This window comes from Excalfactoria chinensis, chromosome 2, assembly GCF_039878825.1.
Source record: "Excalfactoria chinensis isolate bCotChi1 chromosome 2, bCotChi1.hap2, whole genome shotgun sequence".
Classification (NCBI taxonomy): domain Eukaryota; kingdom Metazoa; phylum Chordata; class Aves; order Galliformes; family Phasianidae; genus Excalfactoria; species Excalfactoria chinensis.
The window spans coordinates 105,503,824-105,525,886 of record NC_092826.1 but is presented as its reverse complement, the minus strand read 5'-3'; the positions used below and the strand labels follow the sequence as shown (position 1 = coordinate 105,525,886).

The following is a 22,063-nucleotide window of genomic DNA, read 5'->3' as shown; positions in this document are numbered from 1 at the left end:
TTTACTCCCTGTACCTGGAGGACATGGGTATGCATGAAGCCAAGAGGGGAGAAACAGGAGCCCACTGGGAGTTGCTTAGGGTGCTCTGCTCTACCAGGCTGAGCTGAAAGGCACTTCTCAAAAGTCTTTGCATTTCTGAAAGCACAGGGATCTATCCGTGAGCTGCTATCTGCTAAAGCACCAGACTTTTCAGAGCAGCAGGCCCAGAAGTGCTGGTATTTGTGCTGAAAATGTAAGTGTTCATATATCTCCCTGCTTGCGCTCGTCTCTCTTTATTTGTGGTGTGAAAGAACACCATCCTGCCTTTTCCATTTCACCCAGAGATCAAATGTGGTATTTTGCAACGCCGTCACAGAGCCACATGGATATCTGCTCCTCCTGAGAGCTGCTCCTGGTTGGAGGCAGCAGCTCCCGTGTAGCTGCTTCTGCACATGGAAACTGCAGTGACAGACAACAAAACAAGGATGACTTTTGGGCCCAGTATTACTATTTCTGTTCTATCAGCTGTAACTGTCTGGCTTACAGGAGCTGCCTCTGAAGCTCTTTGTGCAACGCACAGAATAATGCAAGTGAGCAGGGCAAAACCAAAAGCAGGATGCAGCAGTACTGATGCCACTGAAAGCTTACACAGAGGTCAGAGTCATTACAGCTTGTGGTCAAGGGAGTTTATTTTTTCTTGTCACAGGACGTCAGGCAATACGAGGCCTTTCAGCAGCATTCCTCAAACTTCTTGCTTCCCTTTGGAGTCAACAGAAACTCAGCTGCCTCAAGGTGAGTGAGGCCAAACCTCTGGAGGAAGGGACCCGACCCCGCTAACCTGCTCCACTGAGGCGCTGTGCAGTTGCAGTGCCAAGACACTGATTTGGTAACTGTGGTTTCTTCTTACTGATCTGGCCAGGGAAAGCTGCCTTGCTGCTCAGCAGCACTTTGTCTTCATGATTTATATGGTGCTTGACACAGCTAACCACAATGCTGCAGTGAGAACTGCTTGCTGTCAGTACAGGGCTGGCTGGCTGCAGGAGCTTCTCTTCCACAGACGTCTGTGCTGTGAACTGCTTTACTACCAGCTGGGGCTTCTGCAAGAAAAGAAACATAAGAATGTGTATGTTCGTTGTCATGTTCCATTCAAAATACGTAAAGGGAAAAAAAACCCTGGTAATTAACAACGCTGCATTTAAGCCTGCTGGACTGCAGTAAGTACGACCAAGGAATGCTTCCTATTACAGAATATCCTGACATGGATTTCAGTTAACGCCATTTATATTACCCACTCTTCCCTGTTGAACTGAGCATCCTGCATTTCAACATATGCTGGTATGCTGTGTACTCCAGTCGTGACTGCAGCAGCTCTAAACGTGTTTGCTTAATGCCGAGCATGAGCAGAACTCAGGCGCAGTCCATCTATCAGATGGTTCTCCAGGAGGTGCCATTTCTCTGCAGCTCATCAGTGACACCCCCTGCTCTCTTGGCCACTTTTGCAAGCTCTCAAATGTGTTTGTGAACGTGACCAAATTCTGACCCTCGAGATCAAAGATCTGTCCACATCTCTCTCTGGATCTGGGATGCTGCAAGCCGGTATAGAAGAATCCTGCCAATCTAGAGTGTATCTGTGATTTATAATGTAGAAAACCATGTAAACTTTCACAATACACTCAGTACTCAACAGTCTACAGAAGCAGAACCTACCAAGAAAACAAATGCCAAGAAAGCAGCGTGAACAAAGCTAAGAATCTCTTACGTAAAGGGATATGTTTATGGCTTGAAGCCAACTGGGGAGAAGAAGAAATCCCTAAACACAGGATCCCAGGAGGTGTAAAAGAAGCATCGGATGCTGACAGGGACAAGAGCTGTGATGAGTAAGAGCTGTGGAAGCACAGCCTGCTGGCAGGTAGCAGACTCCATGATCTTCTGAACAAAGAACGAATCCTTGCGGATCCTCTCCTACTTATGACAGTAAGTATAAACATATGAAATCACTGAAAGAGGGAACGATGCTTGAGCATTCATTTAAGGGTCCTGGCAACATGACAGCAGAAAGCTTTACTTACAAGTGATGTGGAAGCAATTTTCATTCCTGTGAGAACTCCCGTTTCTGGAGGTGCACGGCCAAAATGACCAATGCTGATCATACGGGACTCTGTGTAACGCATGGTATATATACAGGTTTTCTTTTTTGCTCTTTTTGGATTTTGGTTTTGTTTATCTAAAAATAGTAGTATTGTATTTGTAAAGGATTCTTATTTTTTTGTCATAAGCACACAGCAATGTAGTGTTTTTTTTCACACAGTATATAGCCATCCCTGCGCTTCTGCGTCAAGAAATGCAGCAATAGCTTTTACTCTGCCTGCTTACAGCAATAGCTACTCCTTGGAGAGAGTACAATAGAACTTAATGACAAATATATACAAGAATGCAGAGTACTTGTAGTAAAAACACGCTGTTTTTAAGGCAGATCTTTGGCCACCTGCTCTGACCTTCACCTAACTTCCTGAGGACGATATTCCTCTCAGGAGCTATACTCTGCTTCTCAGGTTACTTGTCTATTTCACTACCGTAAGCTCCTCAGCAATTTGGGCTGCATCATTTCCATAATGTTTGCAACAGTTCGACCTGCCATTATTTATGCAAAAAGACGGGCTTGGGCACTGGACTGGATTTTGTTCTTGCCTCTGCAGGTCCCCTAGAGAGGTACAAGACAGATACATGCAAGGTTACCTCCCTGTGCCTTACTTTCTTCACCTTTAAAGTGGGGCTAATGATATTCACTTGCTTTTTAAAGCCATTTAAAGATATACAAGATTAATTGCTTAGCAGTGTGGATTCTCCCCTGGGAATATCACACAGCTGCTAATAAACAGACTCATCCACTTTCATATTACCATTTCTATCCCAACGTTCTCTATTTCGTTTCTGTGACACAGCAAAACACTCACTGTGTCGAACAGCAATTATAAAGAAGCTTTTATCCGGCACAAGAGTAATTAGAATAGTGGGGAATTGATGAGATTGCCACCAGCTCTGAGCTTGAGGGACTGTCTTTAAGTTCCAGAAATCAAAGTAGCAAAAAGAGTTTCCAGTTCAAGTCTGCCCTCCGCTGGTATTAATGAAACACTGCTAATACATTTTGAATCGATACTGCCTTTAACAAAGAAGGGGAACTAAATTCATAGAGGCTGACACAGTTTATTAATCGACGCCTTTAGAAAACCTTTATTTTTTTCATTTTTTATAACAAATACCTTGTGCTCTGCACGTCAGTCCGGTAATAATGGCATAAAAGGGACCGGTGTCTCCAGTCTGCCATTCTCTCACTAGAAGCAACTTTTCCTCCTAATACGTGAAAGACCAACTTCTGTTACTGTTTATTTTAGAGAGGACTTTCCATCACAAATCCCACACACAATTAACACATCTCTTAACTCAGAAGGACTCATTTTCTTTCCTATATTTAAAGCAGGAAGGTAACAGGAAAATAATAATTAGACAGATTCACGTAGTATGATTTCAACCCAGACATTGTCTGGAATATAAAACTTGTACTGCTATGAATTGGGAGATAAGGCACCTCTGCTTCATTTTTTGTCTCATCTTCACACTTTGTTATGCTTAACTGCATTTAATCTCCTGTGACTGCTGCTTAAGCCTAAAATGAAGGAGTAAAATGCAGTTTCGTTGGACCTATGGCTAATGCTCACCTGAATAAATGCAAAGAAAAAGAAGTATTACAGAACAATAACTTTATTTCGGCCCTTTGGAAGCTTGAAATTTAGGGTCAGATTTGTAGTCTGTGCCAAGTATGGCTAACAGACTTCATAATGCAGAACACAAGAACTTCTCCAAAATTGCCTTCTTGTTCATCCTATGTTCATGTTCATCCTATGTTCATCCTATCCATCTGATCCAATCATTGCAGAAATGACTATGATTCACAATAAAAACTTCAGGAGTACGTATAGCACTTCATAGGACGCAGCGAAAGGCACACAGCAAATCTGTTGTTACCGCTTTTCTTCTTCTTTAAGCAGGAAGCTATGCCAAAGTCTACTCGTATCTCATTAATTAGTGCCATATGTGCTGTTGCTACAAATCATCTGGATTGAAAAAAAACAACCCCAGTATCCAGAACGTCTTGATTTTGCCCTTGTGGACCAGCTGTAGGAGCTTTTTAATAATCCCAACTGGAAAACAGCAGCAATGCCACACCGCAACACCGGTGAGTATTGTCCCAAATGGTGACAGTGCTCTACGCAGCACTGCAAAGAGCCTAAAGGAACATTACAGAGAGGTGTTTTAGGCTGTCAGTATGTCAGTGCTGGGAGGAGATACCTTGAAAATAGGAAGATACGTATGAATTTTAATGACAATTCTTATTTTTCAGATGCTCCACTTCCACGCTCTGTACCAAAGAGAAACACTTCACTTTCATAGACGCTTCTGTGTAAACAAAGACCTCACGTTCTCTGTTTTATGGTTGCCTAACCTTAATTCAGTGTACCAAATTGGTACAGACAACAAATACGGTATGAGCAAAGACTGTTTTAGAAATGGAAATATCACCGCTCCGTTCCTCATTTGTTTCAATCATAATATAAGAATCTGCCTAAAAGAGGCAGACCTTTTAAATCCTACACAATCTTTACAGATTTAATACCTAGATGAGACTGGCTGACCATTAAAAAGTACGCAGTCAAATGTCTTCTGAGAAACATCTTTCTAAAGCCACTGACAGTTTCACTCCTCGGATGCTTTAAAAAACAAAGTCAAAACTGGCTTTAAAATCAAAGAACGAGAGAATACGGGTATTAGTTTTGGCCTCAGAAAATCCTTTAATCCATCAGACTTCTGCATATCACTGTAAGTATGCAAGTAATCAGATGATTGTTTTCATCCCTGGCCAAATACCGCAATCATAGCAATGTGCATTTAAGAACTGTTATATTTTCAGAGTAACTACTTATAGAAAGATAACGGTACCTTTATTGCAATATGTCATTTTCATTCCTAAATGACAGTGGAGTGAGTGGGACAGTCAGGTTTCAAATGAAAGTAAAGCTGAGTAGCAGATAATGTTCCATTTTTAAGCACAACACCTTTCCGAGACCTCTGAAAGCATCTGATGAGGTTTTGTTGAATGTTCTTTCACCTCAGACTGCTGTTTCTCCTCCACTGGCTTCAGGAGCTAAAATGAAAAACAATGTCATTATTACGTTTGCTCTCAATTCCATATTAAATCTTAATCCTCTCATCCATCAGTCTGCATGTACAGCCAGGACGGCCCAAGCCCAGGTACAGAATGCAACACTTGCTCTTGTTAAACTTCATGTGGTTGAGTATTGCCAGCCTTTTAATTTGTTGAGATCTCTGTGCGAGGCAGATATCCAACACCCCACAGTGGCCAGAATACAGCCAATAGAGTATCACACAGAAAACCACGTGAAAGAAACAGTAATCCAGACAGAAAAAAAAGTTATACGCATCTCTGCTCTGTATTTCATGTTTTGAATATATGCTAAATTGAGAAACCCAAATGTATTTAACCCCAAGCGATTTGCTTTTACAACTATTGAGAGAAAATGAGACGTCCTAGCATTGTGCTGTTTCCCAAGCAGTACAATCACGTAGCCTTAGTCTTTTCTGGCTGTGGTAGTGCTTTCCATTTCTATTTATCTCTGTGAAACGTGGTCTATACAAACTGCAAAGGTGCATTTCCCAGACCAGTGGTACTGCAGAGTAGCTGGGGTGTGTGAAATGAATGGGAATATAAAAATGGAATGGAAGAAAAGGACCATCCTTACAAGGGCACAATAGATGGTTTAATCATCATCATGAAGTAAAATCATAGAATCAGAGAATTACTCAGGTTGGAAAAGACCTCAAAGATCATCAAGTCCAACCGCGGCCTAACCATAGTACCCTAACAACCCTCTGCTAAATCATATCTCTGAGCACATACTGATCTGACTGGAGACAAAGCAGGAACGTGTGACCACCTCGGTAAGTACAAAATCACCTTTAATAGTAACTATAAAAGACAACTGACAGAGCATTTCAGAAGCAGTTCTGTCTTCTAGGGGTGAAGCGTCTTTGATGTTAGCTGCCTAAGAAGATCGTCATTAACACGTTCCATAAATTCTGGGTTTGTTACTAAAAGTGCTCCATTAATCTGCCCACGATAACAAAATTGTGTTCACTTAACGACTGGATAAAGCTCTGACAGCAACATTATACTGGGAACAGTTTGTCTTTTTGAAGTATGAAGTACCAGCATTTTTCTACCTACACCGGCAGCTCACCTGCTGCATGAAGAGCTGGTTGTTGGCAGTCCTCATCAAGCATAACTACCAAAGCCATAAAGACATAACAAGTTCTATGGCTGGCATTATTTAGAGAACGTTTTGTCTGCCCCTAGTGCCTGAGAATGTATGAAGGCACGCTCTTTACATGAACATGTGCACTCAGTCCCTTCACACTGATGGTCACCTACTGAACTATGATGCCGGTGCCCTAACCCCAACAGGGATAAGCCATTCAGCTGACAAAGAAGCCACTCATGGATTCGAAGCCTCAGCTTTACCTGCCAGACATCATTAGGTATGGAACCACGTGATACTGACTTTTCCCCTCCTGTTTAATGCATAGGTAAGCACATATGCTCTGGCTTTCACGAACAAAGGCTGTTTGTGCATTCTATACTCTGAGATGAGCAGGTTTGCCATCCCATCACCAAGACACTCCTGTGTCCCCAACTATTGGTAGAGAGCGGCAAGGTGGCAGCAGGCCACCAGGATCACTCGTGGCTTGCAGGTTGTCACCTATCTGCATCTGAGAAGCAAGAAGCAAGCTCTGCATCTGAAGATACTCTGTATCTTCATCATCTCTTACGGGCAGAACATGCATCCGTGTACCGGAAAAATAAATATGGAAAAAGCTATGTAAGTGATCGCTATTATACTCCCGGGTTTGTACTGTTATTATGTTTTAATCTAAGACCAACGTCCTTTTGTTAATGTGACAAGGAGCCATCTGTTGCCTTAAGTAACACCCTGGAGGTGCTCAGTTAGTGCGTGGTTGTGGCACCGATGGACACGGCCAGTGGGGATGGGCTGGTTGGACTCGAGGATCTCGGTGGTCTTTTCCAACCCTGATGACCCTGCGGTTCGATAAGGCACGAAGCTGGGATTGCTCTGGGAACGAGATTCTCTCCTAACTACGCGAGCAGCCCGAGCCGCGCTGCAGGCCTGGCTCAGACCGCCGCTCCTAACCGTGCCGCTCCCGTCACAGCGCCGGGCAGCCGCAGGCCCGCGTCGGCCATGGCGGGCTAAGGCAGCAGGCCACGTCAGACACACCGCAGCCGGGGCAGCACAGCGCCGCTGCCATTCGCAGCGTCCCCCGGAAGCGCAGCTCTCGGCTCTCCATCTCTGCCCTTCACTTACCCGCAGACACTTCCAGCCTCGGCAGAGAGCGGGGACACATCGGAGCACAGGGACGGCCCGCCGCCACCGCCCCCAACAAGCCCCGGCTCATCACCCCCGGAAGGGCCCCATCCTCCCCCAGCGCCGCCCAGTGACGTCTGCGGGCGGGCCGCTCCGCTCCGTCCGTCCCCGCCGCCGTCATGCCGAAGCTCAGCAAGGAGGCCAAGCAGCGGCTGCAGCAGCTCTTCAAGGGCGGTCAGTTCGCCATCCGCTGGGGCTTCATCCCGGTCGTGCTCTACCTAGGTCAGTGCCTGCGGGCGCCGCCGTGCTGCGGGCCGTACGGGCTGGCCCCGGGGTGGGGAGCGAGGGGGGGCGGCTGGGGGCGAGCGGCCGCGGGCAGGATGGGGGGCGGGGGGACACGGGGGAGCGGGGGGACACGTGCGGGCTTGGGGCGCGCTCTGCCCTCCCCTGTGCTTCCCGCGCATGCGCGACGGAGAAGCGGCCGGGGTTTGGTGTGAGGCCCGGCGGGCGGGTGGGTTGCCGTCGGGCTTAAGCTAGACGAGGAGGTCGCTTTGAACCCTGCCGCATTAGGCAGCGTCGGGTCGTTCCGTTCCCACCCTCAGTTTATCGGTTATTTGATGGTTTTGAGGGAGGCGTTTCGCGACCTACTTCGCTCCCGTGGGGGTTTGTGAGGGCTCCGCCTTCAGGGCGGTATCAGAGCTGCGCCGCTTTATGTGCGGGATCCGTCGTGCCGGTGCGCTGTGTGGGCTGTGGTACCTTTGCCTGGGTGCTCCATGTACTTATGTAACAGCAAGGAGGCAGGCTGTAGGAGCTGGTAGGCAGTGTAGCATTGCCGGCCGAACGAGTTTCCTGCCGCGTTTAATGGAAAGGGCACCGATGCAGGTGCCACCTTTGCCTGCCGTAGGTGTAAATCAAGCCTTTACAGCTCTGTGAATCTGGATCCCTTCTGTCACGTTTCTGGCCCTTTTCCCCCAGTGCAGTTTCCTACCCCTGTGTCACACACACACACACACACACACACACACACACACACACACACACACACACACACACACACACACACACACACTGTGCTGATACAACTAAAGGAATTTTAAAGCCATTTGATTGCAAAGCGCGGCCACAAAAGGCAATGGGACGGAATATTTAATGGTCTGAAGTCAGGCAAGGTTATCTTTGAAGTGGTGACCTTGTGCCCGCCACGGTAATGGAAGCTTTTCCATTAACCTTTGTGGCCTGTGATTTAGGTGGGCTGTCATTACTTATAATCTGTAAGGGAGAGGAATAATATATTTTCCATATAGCATCCATTGCTATCAGGCAGTTGTAGGAGAGCGTGTCGAGCAGCGTACGTCGTGTATAATTGTGCTTCAGGACTTCATTTACAGTCCAGCAAGAAAGCTGTTTGATAAACTGACCCTTGAATTGCTTACCTAGCATCCACTTGCCTTATTGAATCAGTATCTAAGTCATTAGCTGGAGATGAGCTCTTTGTAATTAACTTGCCCTGCAAGGCAGTTAGAACAAAAGGTCCTGAGTTTAATCAATTGAACATTTAGAATCCTTTCACCCTAGATTAAATAAGCTGTTACTGAAACAGTACTATAAGTTCATTACAGAACATTGCCTGTTAAGGCTCACAGTGGCTCCTTATACCAGTCATAGGTGTCACTGCTGATGCTGTCACATATAGTTGCATTCTCCACAACATCTACAACCTGCATTGGTGGTTATGTACGTATGTGTGAGTGCGTGCCATCATCTTCAGGGTAAAGAATTTTCACCATCTCTCACAGCTGGTTTGTTCCTGCATTGTAATTCACATAGAGATAAGAGCTAAAAGGCCATAGAAATTAAAAATGGTGCGCTTGCATTTATTTCGCCTGCTTTCTAACCCTGATTAATGTTACGTTTCTGTTGAGGTGAGTCTCTAACTTTGTGAATCACGGTTCTCTCCTCCTTTTGTTTTTCAGTTTAATGAACTGGAATAGCCTGATAGTGTATAGGGAGTCTACACGTACATGTGTGTTTATCTAATGTCTATTTCTGTTCAGGTTTTAGGAGGGGTGCAGATCCAGGAATGCCTGAGCCAACAATCTGGAGGTACGTGTTACATCCAAATGTACGTGCAAAAGCAGAGCTGTTATAGTCACAGTTTTAGGTGTTACCTCCGGTCGTTCACATGAAGCAGCAAGAGCCGTTATCATCCATGGGTTTTTAATTGCTTTTGGGTGATAGTATGGCCGGTCAAGGTTCTTTTTCCTATTAAAATCAAAACTAGAAAAGACAGCAAAACACAAGTTCTTGTAAGAGCCTTTGTGTTTTGTTCTGAATCTGCTGCATTTTCTTAATACGTGGGTCTTTCTGTACCTTCTGAGTGGAAGCTGCCCTTGTAATCTGTTTCAGAGGTGCGTTACGTAAGTTTCTTTCTGCACCTAGAAATAATGACCTAGATTTCTAACAGAAATTCAAATCCATTTTCCTTCCCTCTTTGTAAATATGGTAGTAAAGCTGCTCAAAAGCTGCATTAAATACAGAGATACAGCCTTCGGTATTTGTCATTGCAATGAATCAAAACGCATTTGCTCCTATTGCTTCTTTGTTAGGGGGCAGTTTGACACTGCTCCAGTGTCCTGGCATTAGTAACACTTAAATTCTTGTGTTTGAATTCTGTTGGAGTGTTTCCACTGGTCAGGCTTCTAAAATGAAGGTTTCGAAGGAAATGTGGCTCTTTTAATGATCTTGAAATTTGACAACAGTACAGAGCCAGGTGCTGCTAAGGCAGATAATTGATGGACTGCATTGTTTGCAAAGTTGGAGGCTAATTATTTTTGCCTCACGCCGTATGAAGGAGCTACTTCGAACTGTAGGAAGCATGGGAAAAACACGTCAAGGTCACATTACAGTTGCAGCAAAGTCTTTTGAGGTGTCATTTGCTCAGGTTGTTTGTTTGCTGGCAGTGTTCCTGTGTTCGGTTTCACTAGCAGCTTGAGGCTTTTTTTCTTGTAGCGAGTGTCTGCAGAGCATAAAGTATGTGTTTGATACCAGAGTATGCGTACAGTTATTTGGGTCTACTCTGAGGCTTACAAGTTCTTCTGGACAGGCAGCTTCATTGCAATGTGTTTTGAGTGGTTTGTTGGGTTTTTTTTTTGGTAGTGTTTATTCTATGCTTTCATAGGGCTTTTTGTTCTGACTCGCTTTTTAGAGAAGCCTGTTTAAAAACGAGAATGTACTGCAAATCTGACTTTAATTTCCTCCCCCCCTCCCCTTTCAGTCTGCTCTGGGGATGAAAGATGTGGCTGTCCTGCTCTAGAACCAGCCGGTGGACAGAGAAAGTGTTTGAAGATTCGTACCTTCCAGAGGATGAGGCGAACGCTTACACCAGCTGACTCTGTCAGCTTGCTAATGACATAGGTTGTACATACAATAAAATGGAGTTTATATGGACGTAACTTATTTGGATTGTGGTGTAATTAAATCCGGTTTGAAATGGATATATGTGTTGTTTCTAAGTCTTTATAACATAAAATGGCAATTCCTTTAACCATAAATATATTTAATGATTGGAATATAGATATAACAATATACAACCATAAATATAGATAACCATTTGTTTTGGTATATTTGGTGACATTCAGCCCCCTTGGATCAATGTAACAGGTATGAATTTTGGGTAGGGATTTTCTTCATAATAACCAGAATCATAGAATGGTTTGGCTTGGAATGGGCCTTTATGATCACCTACTTCCAACCCCCTACTACAGGCAGGGACATCTCCCTCTAGACCAGGTCACTCACAACCCCACCCAGTGTGATCTTGAATGCCTTCAGGAAGGGAGTATCCACAGCCTTAATGGACAACCTATTCCAGTGTCTCACCACCCGCCCTGTGAAATTTCTCGCTGATATCTAGTCTAAATCTACCCTCTTCCAGTTTAAAACCATTTCCACTTGTCCTCTCACTACGTGCCCTTATAAAATGTCCCTCTCCAGCTTTCTCGGAGGCCCTTTTCAGGTCCTGGAAGGCCATAATAAAGTCTCCTCAGAGCCTTCTCTTTTCCAGGCTGAGAAGTGTCATCTTTCTCAGCTTGTCCTTGTAGAGGAGGTGCTGCAGCCCTCTGATCATCTTTGTGGCCCTCCTCTGGACCCGTTCCAACAGCTCCATGTCCTTGTCCACCTCCCTTGACTGGCTGGTCACGGTTCTCTTGATGTAACCCAGGATACGGTTGGCCTTCTGGGCTGCAAGCACGCACTGACAGCTCATGTTTAGTCTTTCACAAACTGAAGCCTCCAAATCCTTCTCCTCAGGGCTGCCCTCAAGCCATTCTCCACCTAACCTGTATCTGTGCTTGGGATTGCCCTGACCCAGATGCACTTGGCCTTGTTGAACTTCATGAGGTTGGCATGGGCCCACCTCTCATGTTTGTCCAGGTCGCTCTGGATGGCATCCCTTCTCTATGAGTGTCAACTGCACCACTCATCTTGGTGATGATGCTTTAAACATTTTGATTTAAACATTTCTTGAAAGATTTCTGCCTGAATGTAAGTAACCCTGTGCTGCTGGTTGCTCTGTGCACACCTGGCCTTTGTTTGCTTCCAAATTTGTTCATCTCTGGATATCTTTGAATTGAAATATATATACTTTTATTATTATCTGAATATGTTAGCAAAAGAATAAGCAAGAAGATGTATGCTTTCCTACTGAATTTACCTTCAAATGCCATTGAAATTTTCCGTGATTTGGGGAGTGATGGGTGGAGTATGTGACAAAATCTGTGTGCACACTGTGTCTACAGCAGAAGTTATTAATGTACAGCATGATGATTAAATGGAATGGTGGAATAGCAGATGATAACGTTACTGATGGGCAAAGAGCGAGGACTGAGTGCAGGACACCTTTGTGACCCTGTTTACTGTTGATATTGCAGCTTTTCTGATGGTAACTTGAGAATAATTTAACTGCAAGTACGTCTTCAATTATGGAAGGAGTTGAAATTCGGAGCCCTTTTTCTTGACTCCTGTTACAATAAGGATGAAATAAGCTGATAGTGGCTTCAATCATGATCAGGAATGATTTCCTTTCACCGAATCTATTGGCATAACCTTAGATATTCAGTATTAAGAGAGAAGCTGTTCAGTGCAAAGTAATGTGGCAACTTTGGCATTCCACAGGGCTGTGCGGTGCTCAGAATGTGACCGTGTGTGTACCGAAACACCTGCAGAAGTCTATTTCTCATCTTCTGTTCAGTGTCAGACATTTGCGGATGTGGTTTGTGGGTCTTAACCACCACGTGGTTGCTCTGTGCTTGCCAAGAATTGTTTTGTTTGGCAATAGGCAGAGAATTGGGAACTGTTCCTGTCTCTTTTCTTAAAAGCTTATATGTAAGCATGGATATATTGAGCACAGACTGGATTCACTGCTGAAAATTTCCTGTATACGTAGTTGCAGTTCAGCTTATTTTAAGATCTGGAATTACTGAATAAATACTGCAATCCTTACGTTTAGAATTTCACTCGAACTACACCAGATGACAAACTTTGGATCATTCTGTACTGCTGAACGGCTGCAATTATTGTTCTTTTAAAAAATCAAGATGGTTCTGGAAAGTCATTAACACAGAACCTTTCACTGTTCAAATTCCTGCTTCACTCCATTGATCAGTAAATCTCTGTTGAGTGAATCAGTGGCTTCTGTAACCAAGCAGGGATTCTTTTCAGTCGCGAGGCCTGTGGAGCACTCCCTTGAGACCACTGTGAGCTCTAATGTGGAATGAAGTCAGTGATGGTAGTTTACTAAGAATCATGCTCTGAATTCCACAGCTGAACTCAAGTTTTATGCTTGGGAATGTTTTTGCCTGGACCAGTTGTAGGAAGATCAGAAGTTGCTGTAGCTCACTATGCTGCCTACCAAATATGAAGGCGACATGAGGATGTCAATGTGAGAAGCCTGCATTGTACTTTATCTCCTCGCATATGAGGAAAATAACATTTTTCCATGCCAGAAGGTGCTGGCCACAGGGCCTGCAGGAGAGACACGGGGTAATGGTGTCACCTCAGATTGACGTCTGAGGAGAGCAGCTATGAAGTAGCCAGGAAGAGAGCTGGGCTGTTTCTCCTCTGCTAGCTAAGCTGCATGCAAAGCACTAGCAGAGTATTGGGAAGGCATGATGGGCAGGCAGGCCTAGAGTGCCGTGTCTTCTGAATGTCTTGTTCTCTGTCACACTGACAAAGTAAATGGGGATCAAGACATTAGGCTAAAGAAAACAGGGAAAAAAAAGCTTAGAGGCTGGGAGAAAAAAAGAATGAAGACAAGGATTGATCAGAAGAAGATAAAAGAAGGAAATGCAGGCAGCATTTTTGGAAGTGGAAAATAGATGAGAGGAAAAGACAAATACGCAAGGAGCAGCAGAGTCCTGCAATGCTTGGTGTGTCACGCTGGGGCAGTTAGTGAGTTTGGGGGCTGTTTTGGTCTCGGTGTGTGGCACTTTTGTTCTAATTAAGTCATCGGTAGAACTCAAAGTTTTTATCATATGGCTTTCAAACGTGTAAACACTGCAAACCAAAGCAACTTTCATGATTCTGATTATTAATGACAGCGGGCCCACGTGTTGGCTAGGTCTAAAAGCAGCGCTTCTTGTCTGTGCAGTGAGATGGCTGTAGATGACAGTGCTTTACATGCTCTTATTGCATCATGTTAATGAAACAGGGATCTAGCCCATTTTTAACAGGAAAATTTGCTAAAACAATCGGCATATTTTTGGAAACACCTCATGATGGAGTTGGAATTTAAGTTATGATGATACCGACGATGACTTTTGGAAATAAAAGCTCATTACATCTGTTCTCACCACAGGAGTAAAAACCACATCCTGGGTTAATGTCGTATGACTAATTTACTTTTCAAAACAGACTATTTAATTGCAATTTCTAAATAGTTTTCCATGATGGTATGTGATGCAGTAATTGTTTGTGGCTTACGTGCATTGTTTCTTGATTATGTTTATATTAATTCAGGATTGGGGAATGGGTAAGGCGGAGGATATGCAAATCTGCTAAGTGGAAAAGAGGATTTGCTCATATTTTCTTGCAATTAAGAAATCAAATTTCTATTAAAAATTAGATGAAGTGCGAAGCAGTGAGCAGTTACTGACCTGGGAAATTAGGTAAACATGGATTTGCAGCTACATCGTCATGTGATTTCTCAGGATCCACTTTATTCTCATAGAAACTTCCCAAATGATGCAATTTGTGGCCCAGCAACTGGAATACAGGTCTTCTTCAGCAGGACTGGAAGATCATCTGTACCTTCATCCTTAAATGCTCTCCCTTCTCTCAAATTCTGTTTGCTCATGTAACCCAGTCCTAGGCCATTGAGCCGTGTGATCATTAGACTTGGAATTTGAGGAACATCTTTGAACTTCATCATGTTTGTTAAGACGTGCTAATGTGGGATCCATGGGTATGACCTGGGAGTGGTCCCTTTTCCCTCTACATCTCTACCCAAGTTATCAATGAAAGTGTAAGAAGAGACGAGGACAGTTGCTGTGTGCCAGTGGTGCCATATCAGGCAGTTCATCTAATCTGAGGAATGGACTTGGTACCTTCCATAGGTGATTTTCTTGTGGCTGTGTGCAGCAGCAGGTATTCTCTCAGGTAATAAAGCTGCTAATATAATTTGTGCGTGCATCTTTTTGGCCCTATTTATATGATACAGAGTTTAGAATGATATCTATTAATATTTCTCGACTGTGTTACTTTGTAGTCCCCAAAGTCTGCCTTGAAAGTATACGAAGGTTTGGGTAAATGTGTTGAAATTGCAGAAGTTTGTTTATTTGGTGAAGACTTTGTGGAGGAAGTGGTTGAAAAGCAAGAGTTTAAAGAAAGTTTCCCCTCCAGTACCCAAGGTTTGTAATAGTACATAAATTCAGCAGCGCTTCTGGAACTTTGGGATGTGACTTTGATGTGTACTGCTGTATATTCACCTTTCTGCCATTTCGCTGTGTAAACGGAATGCTAAAGAATTATTAGTTACAAGTAACAGTGGCAAAAGCCAAGGGAAGTTTCACAAGTTGGCTGAGCTCATCCAGTGGCTTGTTATTCATCAGATCCGTTGGTACTGTAGCTTCTACACCTCTGTAGCGCCATCTCTGTCTAACCTCTCAGCTCTCAGCCATCAGCCTTTATTAATGGCAGCAAAGGTGTCAGAAATGGATACAGACTTCTTCAACAATCTGTTGTACTTTCTGCTTAAGAGGAGGCTTAAATTGGACATTAGGAGGAATCCATTCATGAAGAGGTTGATCAGGCATTGGAAGAGGCTGACCAGGGAAGTGGTGATGTCCCCATCCCTGGAGGTGTTTAGGAGGTGTGTGGATGTAGCCCTGAGGAATGCGATTAGTGGTGGGACTCAGTAGCCCAGGTTGATGGCTGGACTTAAGGGTCTTTTCCAACCTACGCGATTCCATGATTCTATGGAGGCGTCTGTGGAGGAGCTGCAGATAAAATAGTGGCAACTCAGCAACTGCATCAGCAGCATCAGTGATCCTCTTCTCTCCAGGAAGAACTCGAGGTTGAGCTTCCCTCCCAGTAAGCAATCTTTGCTGTCTCTTACATCCCAGAATGTAGTAACATTTACACCTCTACTGGAATGCCGGACAGCCTAGGCAGCCACCAGCTGAAGGGTGCCTTTGGGGAATGTGGATCTTCCTCAGTCTGTTGCATTGAAATGTCACTGTTCTGCATTTTAGATGCCTCTTGGAATTCAAGGAGTTCAATCCAAAGAGCGAGTTTGTTTAGCTGAAATGTACGCAATAACTAAGAATGATCTTAGGCAGTCAATCACCTTCTGCTGGTAGAGGAGAGACAAAATGTTTCTGGTTTTTGTTTATTTTGTTCCCTGCTACTGTCACAGTAATACTGTGCTTAAAGGGGCCAACTGAGATCCCCATTGAGTTCTCCTTTGTTAATCAGAGGCAGGGTGATTCATACTGTACTTGTGAATAGACTGTGCTTTTTGTAGCTGCTATCTAAGCCCATATCTGTAGCTAAGGGGGAGCAAGATTGAGGTCCTTGGTGGTAAACCCCTCATACATTACCTCAAAAGACACTGAATTCTCACTGAAAATACTCTAGAATTTCATCAAGACTAATAGATTCAAATACCTTATTTCGTTCTCAAAGTCACTTGCATACAAGACTGCAGCCCAGTAGCTTCAAGATAGATGTTGCATATTACAAAGAGCAAAATGACTTAGTCATTCTCATGGCTTTCCTGTAGCTGTCACAGACACAGTAGGTGCCAGAGTGCTCTCTCACCAAGTAGTCACTAAGAAAACCTCTGCCAAGGTAATCTGTGAAAAGGCCAACCAGATTTTTGTATGTTGGTTCTATGATTCTATGTCTCTTAGACCACATTCAGGACAACAAAAGTGCTATCTTGTGTCTTGAAAGAAAATCCCTCTCATGAGAGACATCTTGAAAATGGCCGCTTTGAGGTCTCTTCATTCTTTCCTGAGGTGTTGCACAATTTGAGCCTATGGTTTTACCATATTGGGAAAAGCAATTGCACTTTGCTTTGTTTTGAGCCTCTGAGATGCAGGCTGTGAGCTGACTGCTCACTGTTTTGGCATCTCCAGCAGTGGAATGTCTGTGTGGATGATCAGAAGATCGCTCAGAGGAAGAGAAGAGTTTACTGACATCCTTATCCACATTCCAGAGCATACCTTTCATCTCCTCATTGTGCTGCTCCAGAGAGAGTAATTAATGTCCCACTGTTCACATTGGACGAACAAGGCTCAAGGGAGCCCATCCTTAGTGTGCGCTTTGAGCTAAAATTCCTGTAAGTTTAGTTATGTGAGGATGTTCACACCACAGCAAAAGAGGTGATAGAGCTAAGGAATATTTCAGTGGTTTGGTACTCAGTCTAAGGACTAATTTTTACCTCTGCGTCACTGACATCGCTAGACCAGGCAGCCCAGAGCCACATCCAGTCTGGCCTTGAATGTCTCCAGGGTGTGGGGCATCTACAGCTTCCTTGGCAACCTGTTCCAGTGCGTCACCACCCTGAGTGAAAAGCTTGCTCCTAATATCTAACCTAAACTCCCTGCCTCAGATGTTTAATCCAGTCTGGAGAATTTCCTTGAAAGACAGGAGTGTCTAATCAGATGATAAAATCAAACTTAATTTAGTTAATTTGGTAAGAACTGTGTGTTGATTGTGCTCTCTGTGTATGTATGTATAGATGCCCTGTGTAAGTCACTCTGAAAGTGATATCTTCCATTTATTTCCATGGAAACTGCAACAAAGAGCATAACAACACTATTTCATAGAGCAAATTCTCAGCTACAAAACATTATATTTCAACATAACCACCACCGTTATTAGCTGATACATGCGGATGAGTTGATCAAGATGCTCTTTGTTTTGTAACGTAACAGCTGTGCATGGCTGTCCAAAACATGGCTTGTCTTTCACATTGTTGTTGCCACTGCTGAAGCACATCACCCACTGCCTCACTGAGCTCACATCCACTGTTTGGTCTGCAAGCATTCAGCAAGTGTTGATGAATGTCAACGGGTGCCATTCTTTCTGCATGGAGGGATTCACTGGCACACCTTTGCTTCATCTGCACTTCCATGTCAGCCACCATTCTGTCAGCCTGCCCCCCTGCTGCCAGCTGTCACACGGCAATGACACATAATGGGATATTGGTGAGAAGGTTCAACCCCTGCTGCCACACCACCAACATCCGCCTCTGACATAGCAGACCGACATAATGAAACAGGAGGCATTACTTTCGGAGCAGCCTTCAGAGATTGCTGATTTAATTATGCCGATTAAGTTGTTTAAAAGGGTTATTTTGATAATTCCAGGCACTAAAATCTGGATACAGTGGAATTCTTCAGTCTTGTTTAAAGTTAACACAGGTTAGACGGGTTGTTTTTCCAGTGAGCTTTTATTTGTTTAAAAAATATAAATAGATAAAAAATACAATCTCTCAAATATTTTCAAAGCATAAGTTATACAACAGTCTGGCTTCTGGGCATTTTCTTTGGCATTGAATACGTAATAAATAAGTAGATATTCTGAATAGTACCGTAAGAAATGAAACAGGTGTTTTGCTTAAGTTATTATTTCTAAATATTGAAAATATTAAATATAAATAGCAAACATTAGAAAAGAATAAATATTTTTAAATACAATAAATAGGTTCCTAGAAGGAAATGAGAACGTCTATGAATGCAACCCATTGTTACTATCTGGTTCCTGAAATGGAACAACACTGCCATCTGCCACGTGACAGATCGGTAACAGAGGACTGTGCCCGAACTAAAACATTCAGGCACTGAAACTCCTGGTGTTTTTCAAATAGCGAACGGCCCTCACAGTCTTCTCCATAAATGAAGTAAAGTCTCGGAGGATGAGGTGTGTGGTGATTTTCTCTATCCAGGCCTTATCTGACTTCAGCTTGGCCAGGAGGGATTTCTGGGAGGCTGAGTCTGGGATGACCACTTCATCGGGATTAATCACCTGTGGGAAACACAACGTCGAGTCAGAATGTAGGTAAGAATGTGTTCCACCTTCGTACCCCTCTTCTTCGTACAGGGGTCAGCAGCCCCACCTCTGTGGTAGGTGTTGAGGCACACCTATCCCTGCTCCTCCACAAGACCAACTAATGCTTGTTGGGGTTGGGGTGGCCTGGCCCCAAGTGCCTCACACTCCTGTGTGCTGCCTGGGGACGTAGGATGTGGCTTGGCCTAAACCATACTGGCTTCTCCATCCTCGCTCACAAGTGTGTTAGGTATCCAGGCAGGGAGCTTGCTAATGCACGGACTGGAACACAAGTAGCAGATTGCCTCCACCTGCCATCCCCAACTCAAACAGCCTCACACAGACTGCTCTCATAAAGAAATCTCCACCTTGCAAGCCAAAGCTCCTGATTTTCTCCAAATCTCAACAGTCCCCACAAGCACGGGGCTCTGTGTGCCCACTCCGTTCCGTGCCACCCGCTCTGACTGCCTCGGCCCTCATAATTCCACAGCAGGCCAGTCTCACCCAGCCCTAGAACAAACTTTCTACAAACAATATATCAAGTCTGAAGCCGGTAGCTGTCTTAATCCAGGACTATTATTCTTAGCAAATACAGTGTGAAGAAAAAGCAGTTCAGCTTCCTTTCACTTAAAGAATGAGGAACACAAATAAGTGTGGTAGAAAAGGCATTAGGAGCACACAATGCCCTTCTCGGGTGCTGAAAACACCTGGCAGGGAATCGTGACCAGAAAGTTCTGCAGTTCTTGGTTCCCCCTCACCTGGGCAGCCCTCACTCACCCATAGTTTCGCTGCTGACAAAGTAGGAAGGGTTATAGGAAGGGAAGGGCTATGGGCGTGAGTAAGTGCTGCAGGAATGAAGCCAGTTTTGAAGTGTGATCTTTTAAAGCGGCCCGAAACACAGAAAAGAGCGGTCAGAAGTGGGTAACATTCCCTTCACCCAAGTGAAAGAGAATCAGCTGTTTGTATTTGCAGTCATTTCTGCGAGGTTGCAAAGTTACTGTACTTCACAGGGGTGAGCAGCACTGAGCGGGCTGAGACCGAATTGCAGCTCTGAGCAGAGTGCCTGAGCACGTTGTTTTTAGAGGAGTCTGATGCGTTTGATTGTTGTCTGGTAGTCAGGAATAAAAACAGACAGTTGGAAGAAGAGTATGAAACGTGGGCTTGTAAAAGTTAGTCATAAGGGAAAGCGGCACAGGCAGTCAGCACCTGCTGCCGATGGGATAAGTAACAGTGGGAAATGCTCAGCCTCGGGCAGCACCTATTCCTGACTGCACATCACTGCACAGCTGCCGCGGCAGCGCCCTGCACGCCGACTCACCATCTGCCGGATCGTGGTTGCCAGGTGCTTTGTGCCATAGCACAGCGACTCGACGTTCTGCTTTTCGCTAGCAAAAGTTTCTTGAATGAATTCCAGGTAGGTCTGAAAGGCGAACAGGCCGCTGGAGAGCTTCCTCAGGCATTTCTCCTGCGGAGAGAGAAGTGAGAACATCAGCAGCAGTTCGGGGTGCCCGGCACGGCGCGCTTCAGAAGCGCTCGGCTCGAGCCGAAGGCCGCCCAAGGAAGGAGTGGAGAGGTTCCTTGCCTCGTCGAAGCCGGCGAGCAGGCAGCCGTCCTCCTCCGTCACCTTGGGCAGGTTGAGGTTATTCTGGACGAGCATCTCCATGCTGTTCTCGCAGACGGTGAACTTCTCGCACATCTGCGGAGAGACACCGAGAGCTGCCGTCGCGTCGGAGCCCCCGAGGGCAGCCCGCGGGTCCCCCGCAGCGCCCCGTACCCACCTCGTCCTGCAGCCGGGCGGCGCGGTTGTGCAGCAGCCAGGCCAGCGACTCGCAGTCGGGCAGCGCCCCCGCCTCTTCCTCCAGCCCGGCCTCCCCGGACGAGTCGGCGGCGGCGGGCAGCGGGACGGCGGCGGCGGGCGGCAGCAGTAGCGGCAGCAGCAGCAGCAGCGCGGCGGGGCCGGGACGGGGCGCTCTCCGGAGGCGGCTCCCCGACCGCCGTCCCGTCGCCTCGCATCCCTCGGTGAAGTTCATGGTGCGGCTTCTCTGCTCGTCGGGGAGGCTGGCGGGTCGAATGAGCTCCGGGCATCCCTGAACGTGTATTTATCGAGGGGGCTTCGAGATTATTCATGGTCCGGGAAAATCCGGCATGAGAACACGGGGGTGTGTGCCCTGTGCTTGCGCTGGGTTTGACACAGCACTCACTCGCCCCGTCCGAGAGCATTGGGATTGTGAAACGGGGCCGGGGGGGGGGGGGAGGCGAGCCGGGCCAGGCAGAGGCATGAAGTCATTTTTCCTCCCCGTAACTCCTTGCGGGCCGCGCCGCCTCTCACCTGGCCTCGGCCGGGGGTCGGGGCGGGGGGTGGGCCTGGCAGCCTCCTGCGGGGTCCCGTACCTGCACGCAGGCGTGTCCTGTGTCTTATGTTTTATTCCGTTTTATACATCTTATCCACTGATACGTTTTCACTGCTTTTATTCCTTATACACCTTTATCCTTGTTTTGTTTTGTTTTAATTTTTAATTTAAAAAATTCTTTCTACTTGTGTTCTATTTTCATTCCTTCTGCTTTTATTACATATAACCATGAAATTGGATGCCCTGGGTTCAGCCGCTGCAACACGTCCACCTTATACGTTGTCACACGCACACCTCTCTGTGAACCACACCTGGATACGTCCCCCATCGCTCCGGCCTTTCCAGCACACAGCGGTGGAAGAAGGTCAGCACCCAGGGCTCCCCGGGGCAGCAGGCGCAGGAAATGCCACGCTGTTATTTACCCGCTATCTGCAGTCTTATCTCCTTCGCCACACAGGGAGGGGTGCTGGGAATTTTGGCATTTCGCTGAGGGATTATTTGCCCGGGACGAGTGTGCCCATTCAGCTCAGTCATGGGCTGCCATGGGCTGGGGGGAGCTGCTCGGGGCGTGCTGCTGGTTGGCTTTTGGAGTGATTTTGCCAAATAGAGAAGAACAGAGAAAGAGCTGATCCTGGTTCTGGAATGGGAAGGGCATAACACGGGGCACAGGGAGATGTTGACATGAGGATTGAAGTAGAATGTCCTCTCTCAGACTCTGCTTTGTAAAGA

General features: G+C 45.6%; 2 protein-coding genes, 1 long non-coding RNA gene and 1 other non-coding gene across 5 annotated transcripts; 1 reads left to right on the top strand and 3 right to left on the bottom strand.

Annotated features, from left to right (window-relative positions):
• Positions 1 to 473: 473 nt before the first annotated feature.
• Positions 474 to 7,553, bottom strand: LOC140248765 (uncharacterized). Of its 2 annotated transcripts, none has more exons than XR_011902884.1 (3): positions 7,434 to 7,553; positions 4,975 to 5,179; positions 474 to 1,076 (listed from the first exon to the last, which is right to left on the bottom strand). It is a non-coding gene; the product is annotated as an uncharacterized lncRNA (long non-coding RNA). The 2 variants fall into 2 exon arrangements; XR_011902885.1 differs by lacking the exon at positions 474 to 1,076 and adding an exon at positions 3,240 to 3,330.
• Positions 4,810 to 4,897, bottom strand: LOC140249274 (small nucleolar RNA SNORD93). Its single transcript, XR_011902989.1, has one exon. It is a non-coding gene; the product is annotated as a small nucleolar RNA SNORD93 (small nucleolar RNA).
• TOMM7 (translocase of outer mitochondrial membrane 7) lies at positions 7,385 to 10,927 on the top strand. Its single transcript, XM_072329784.1, has 3 exons — positions 7,385 to 7,715; positions 9,488 to 9,536; positions 10,708 to 10,927. Exons 1-3 carry the CDS (start codon positions 7,613 to 7,615, stop codon positions 10,721 to 10,723), a joined length of 168 nt encoding a protein of 55 aa, XP_072185885.1. The 5' UTR covers positions 7,385 to 7,612; the 3' UTR covers positions 10,724 to 10,927.
• A 7,843-nt stretch (positions 10,928 to 18,770) lies between these two features.
• On the bottom strand, positions 18,771 to 21,192 carry IL6 (interleukin 6). Its single transcript, XM_072329736.1, is given in 4 exon segments — positions 18,771 to 18,962; positions 20,302 to 20,448; positions 20,566 to 20,737; positions 20,739 to 21,192. Coding segments are annotated over 4 exon segments (786 nt in total). The 5' UTR covers positions 21,014 to 21,192.
• Between the last annotated feature and the right edge of the window lie 871 nt (positions 21,193 to 22,063).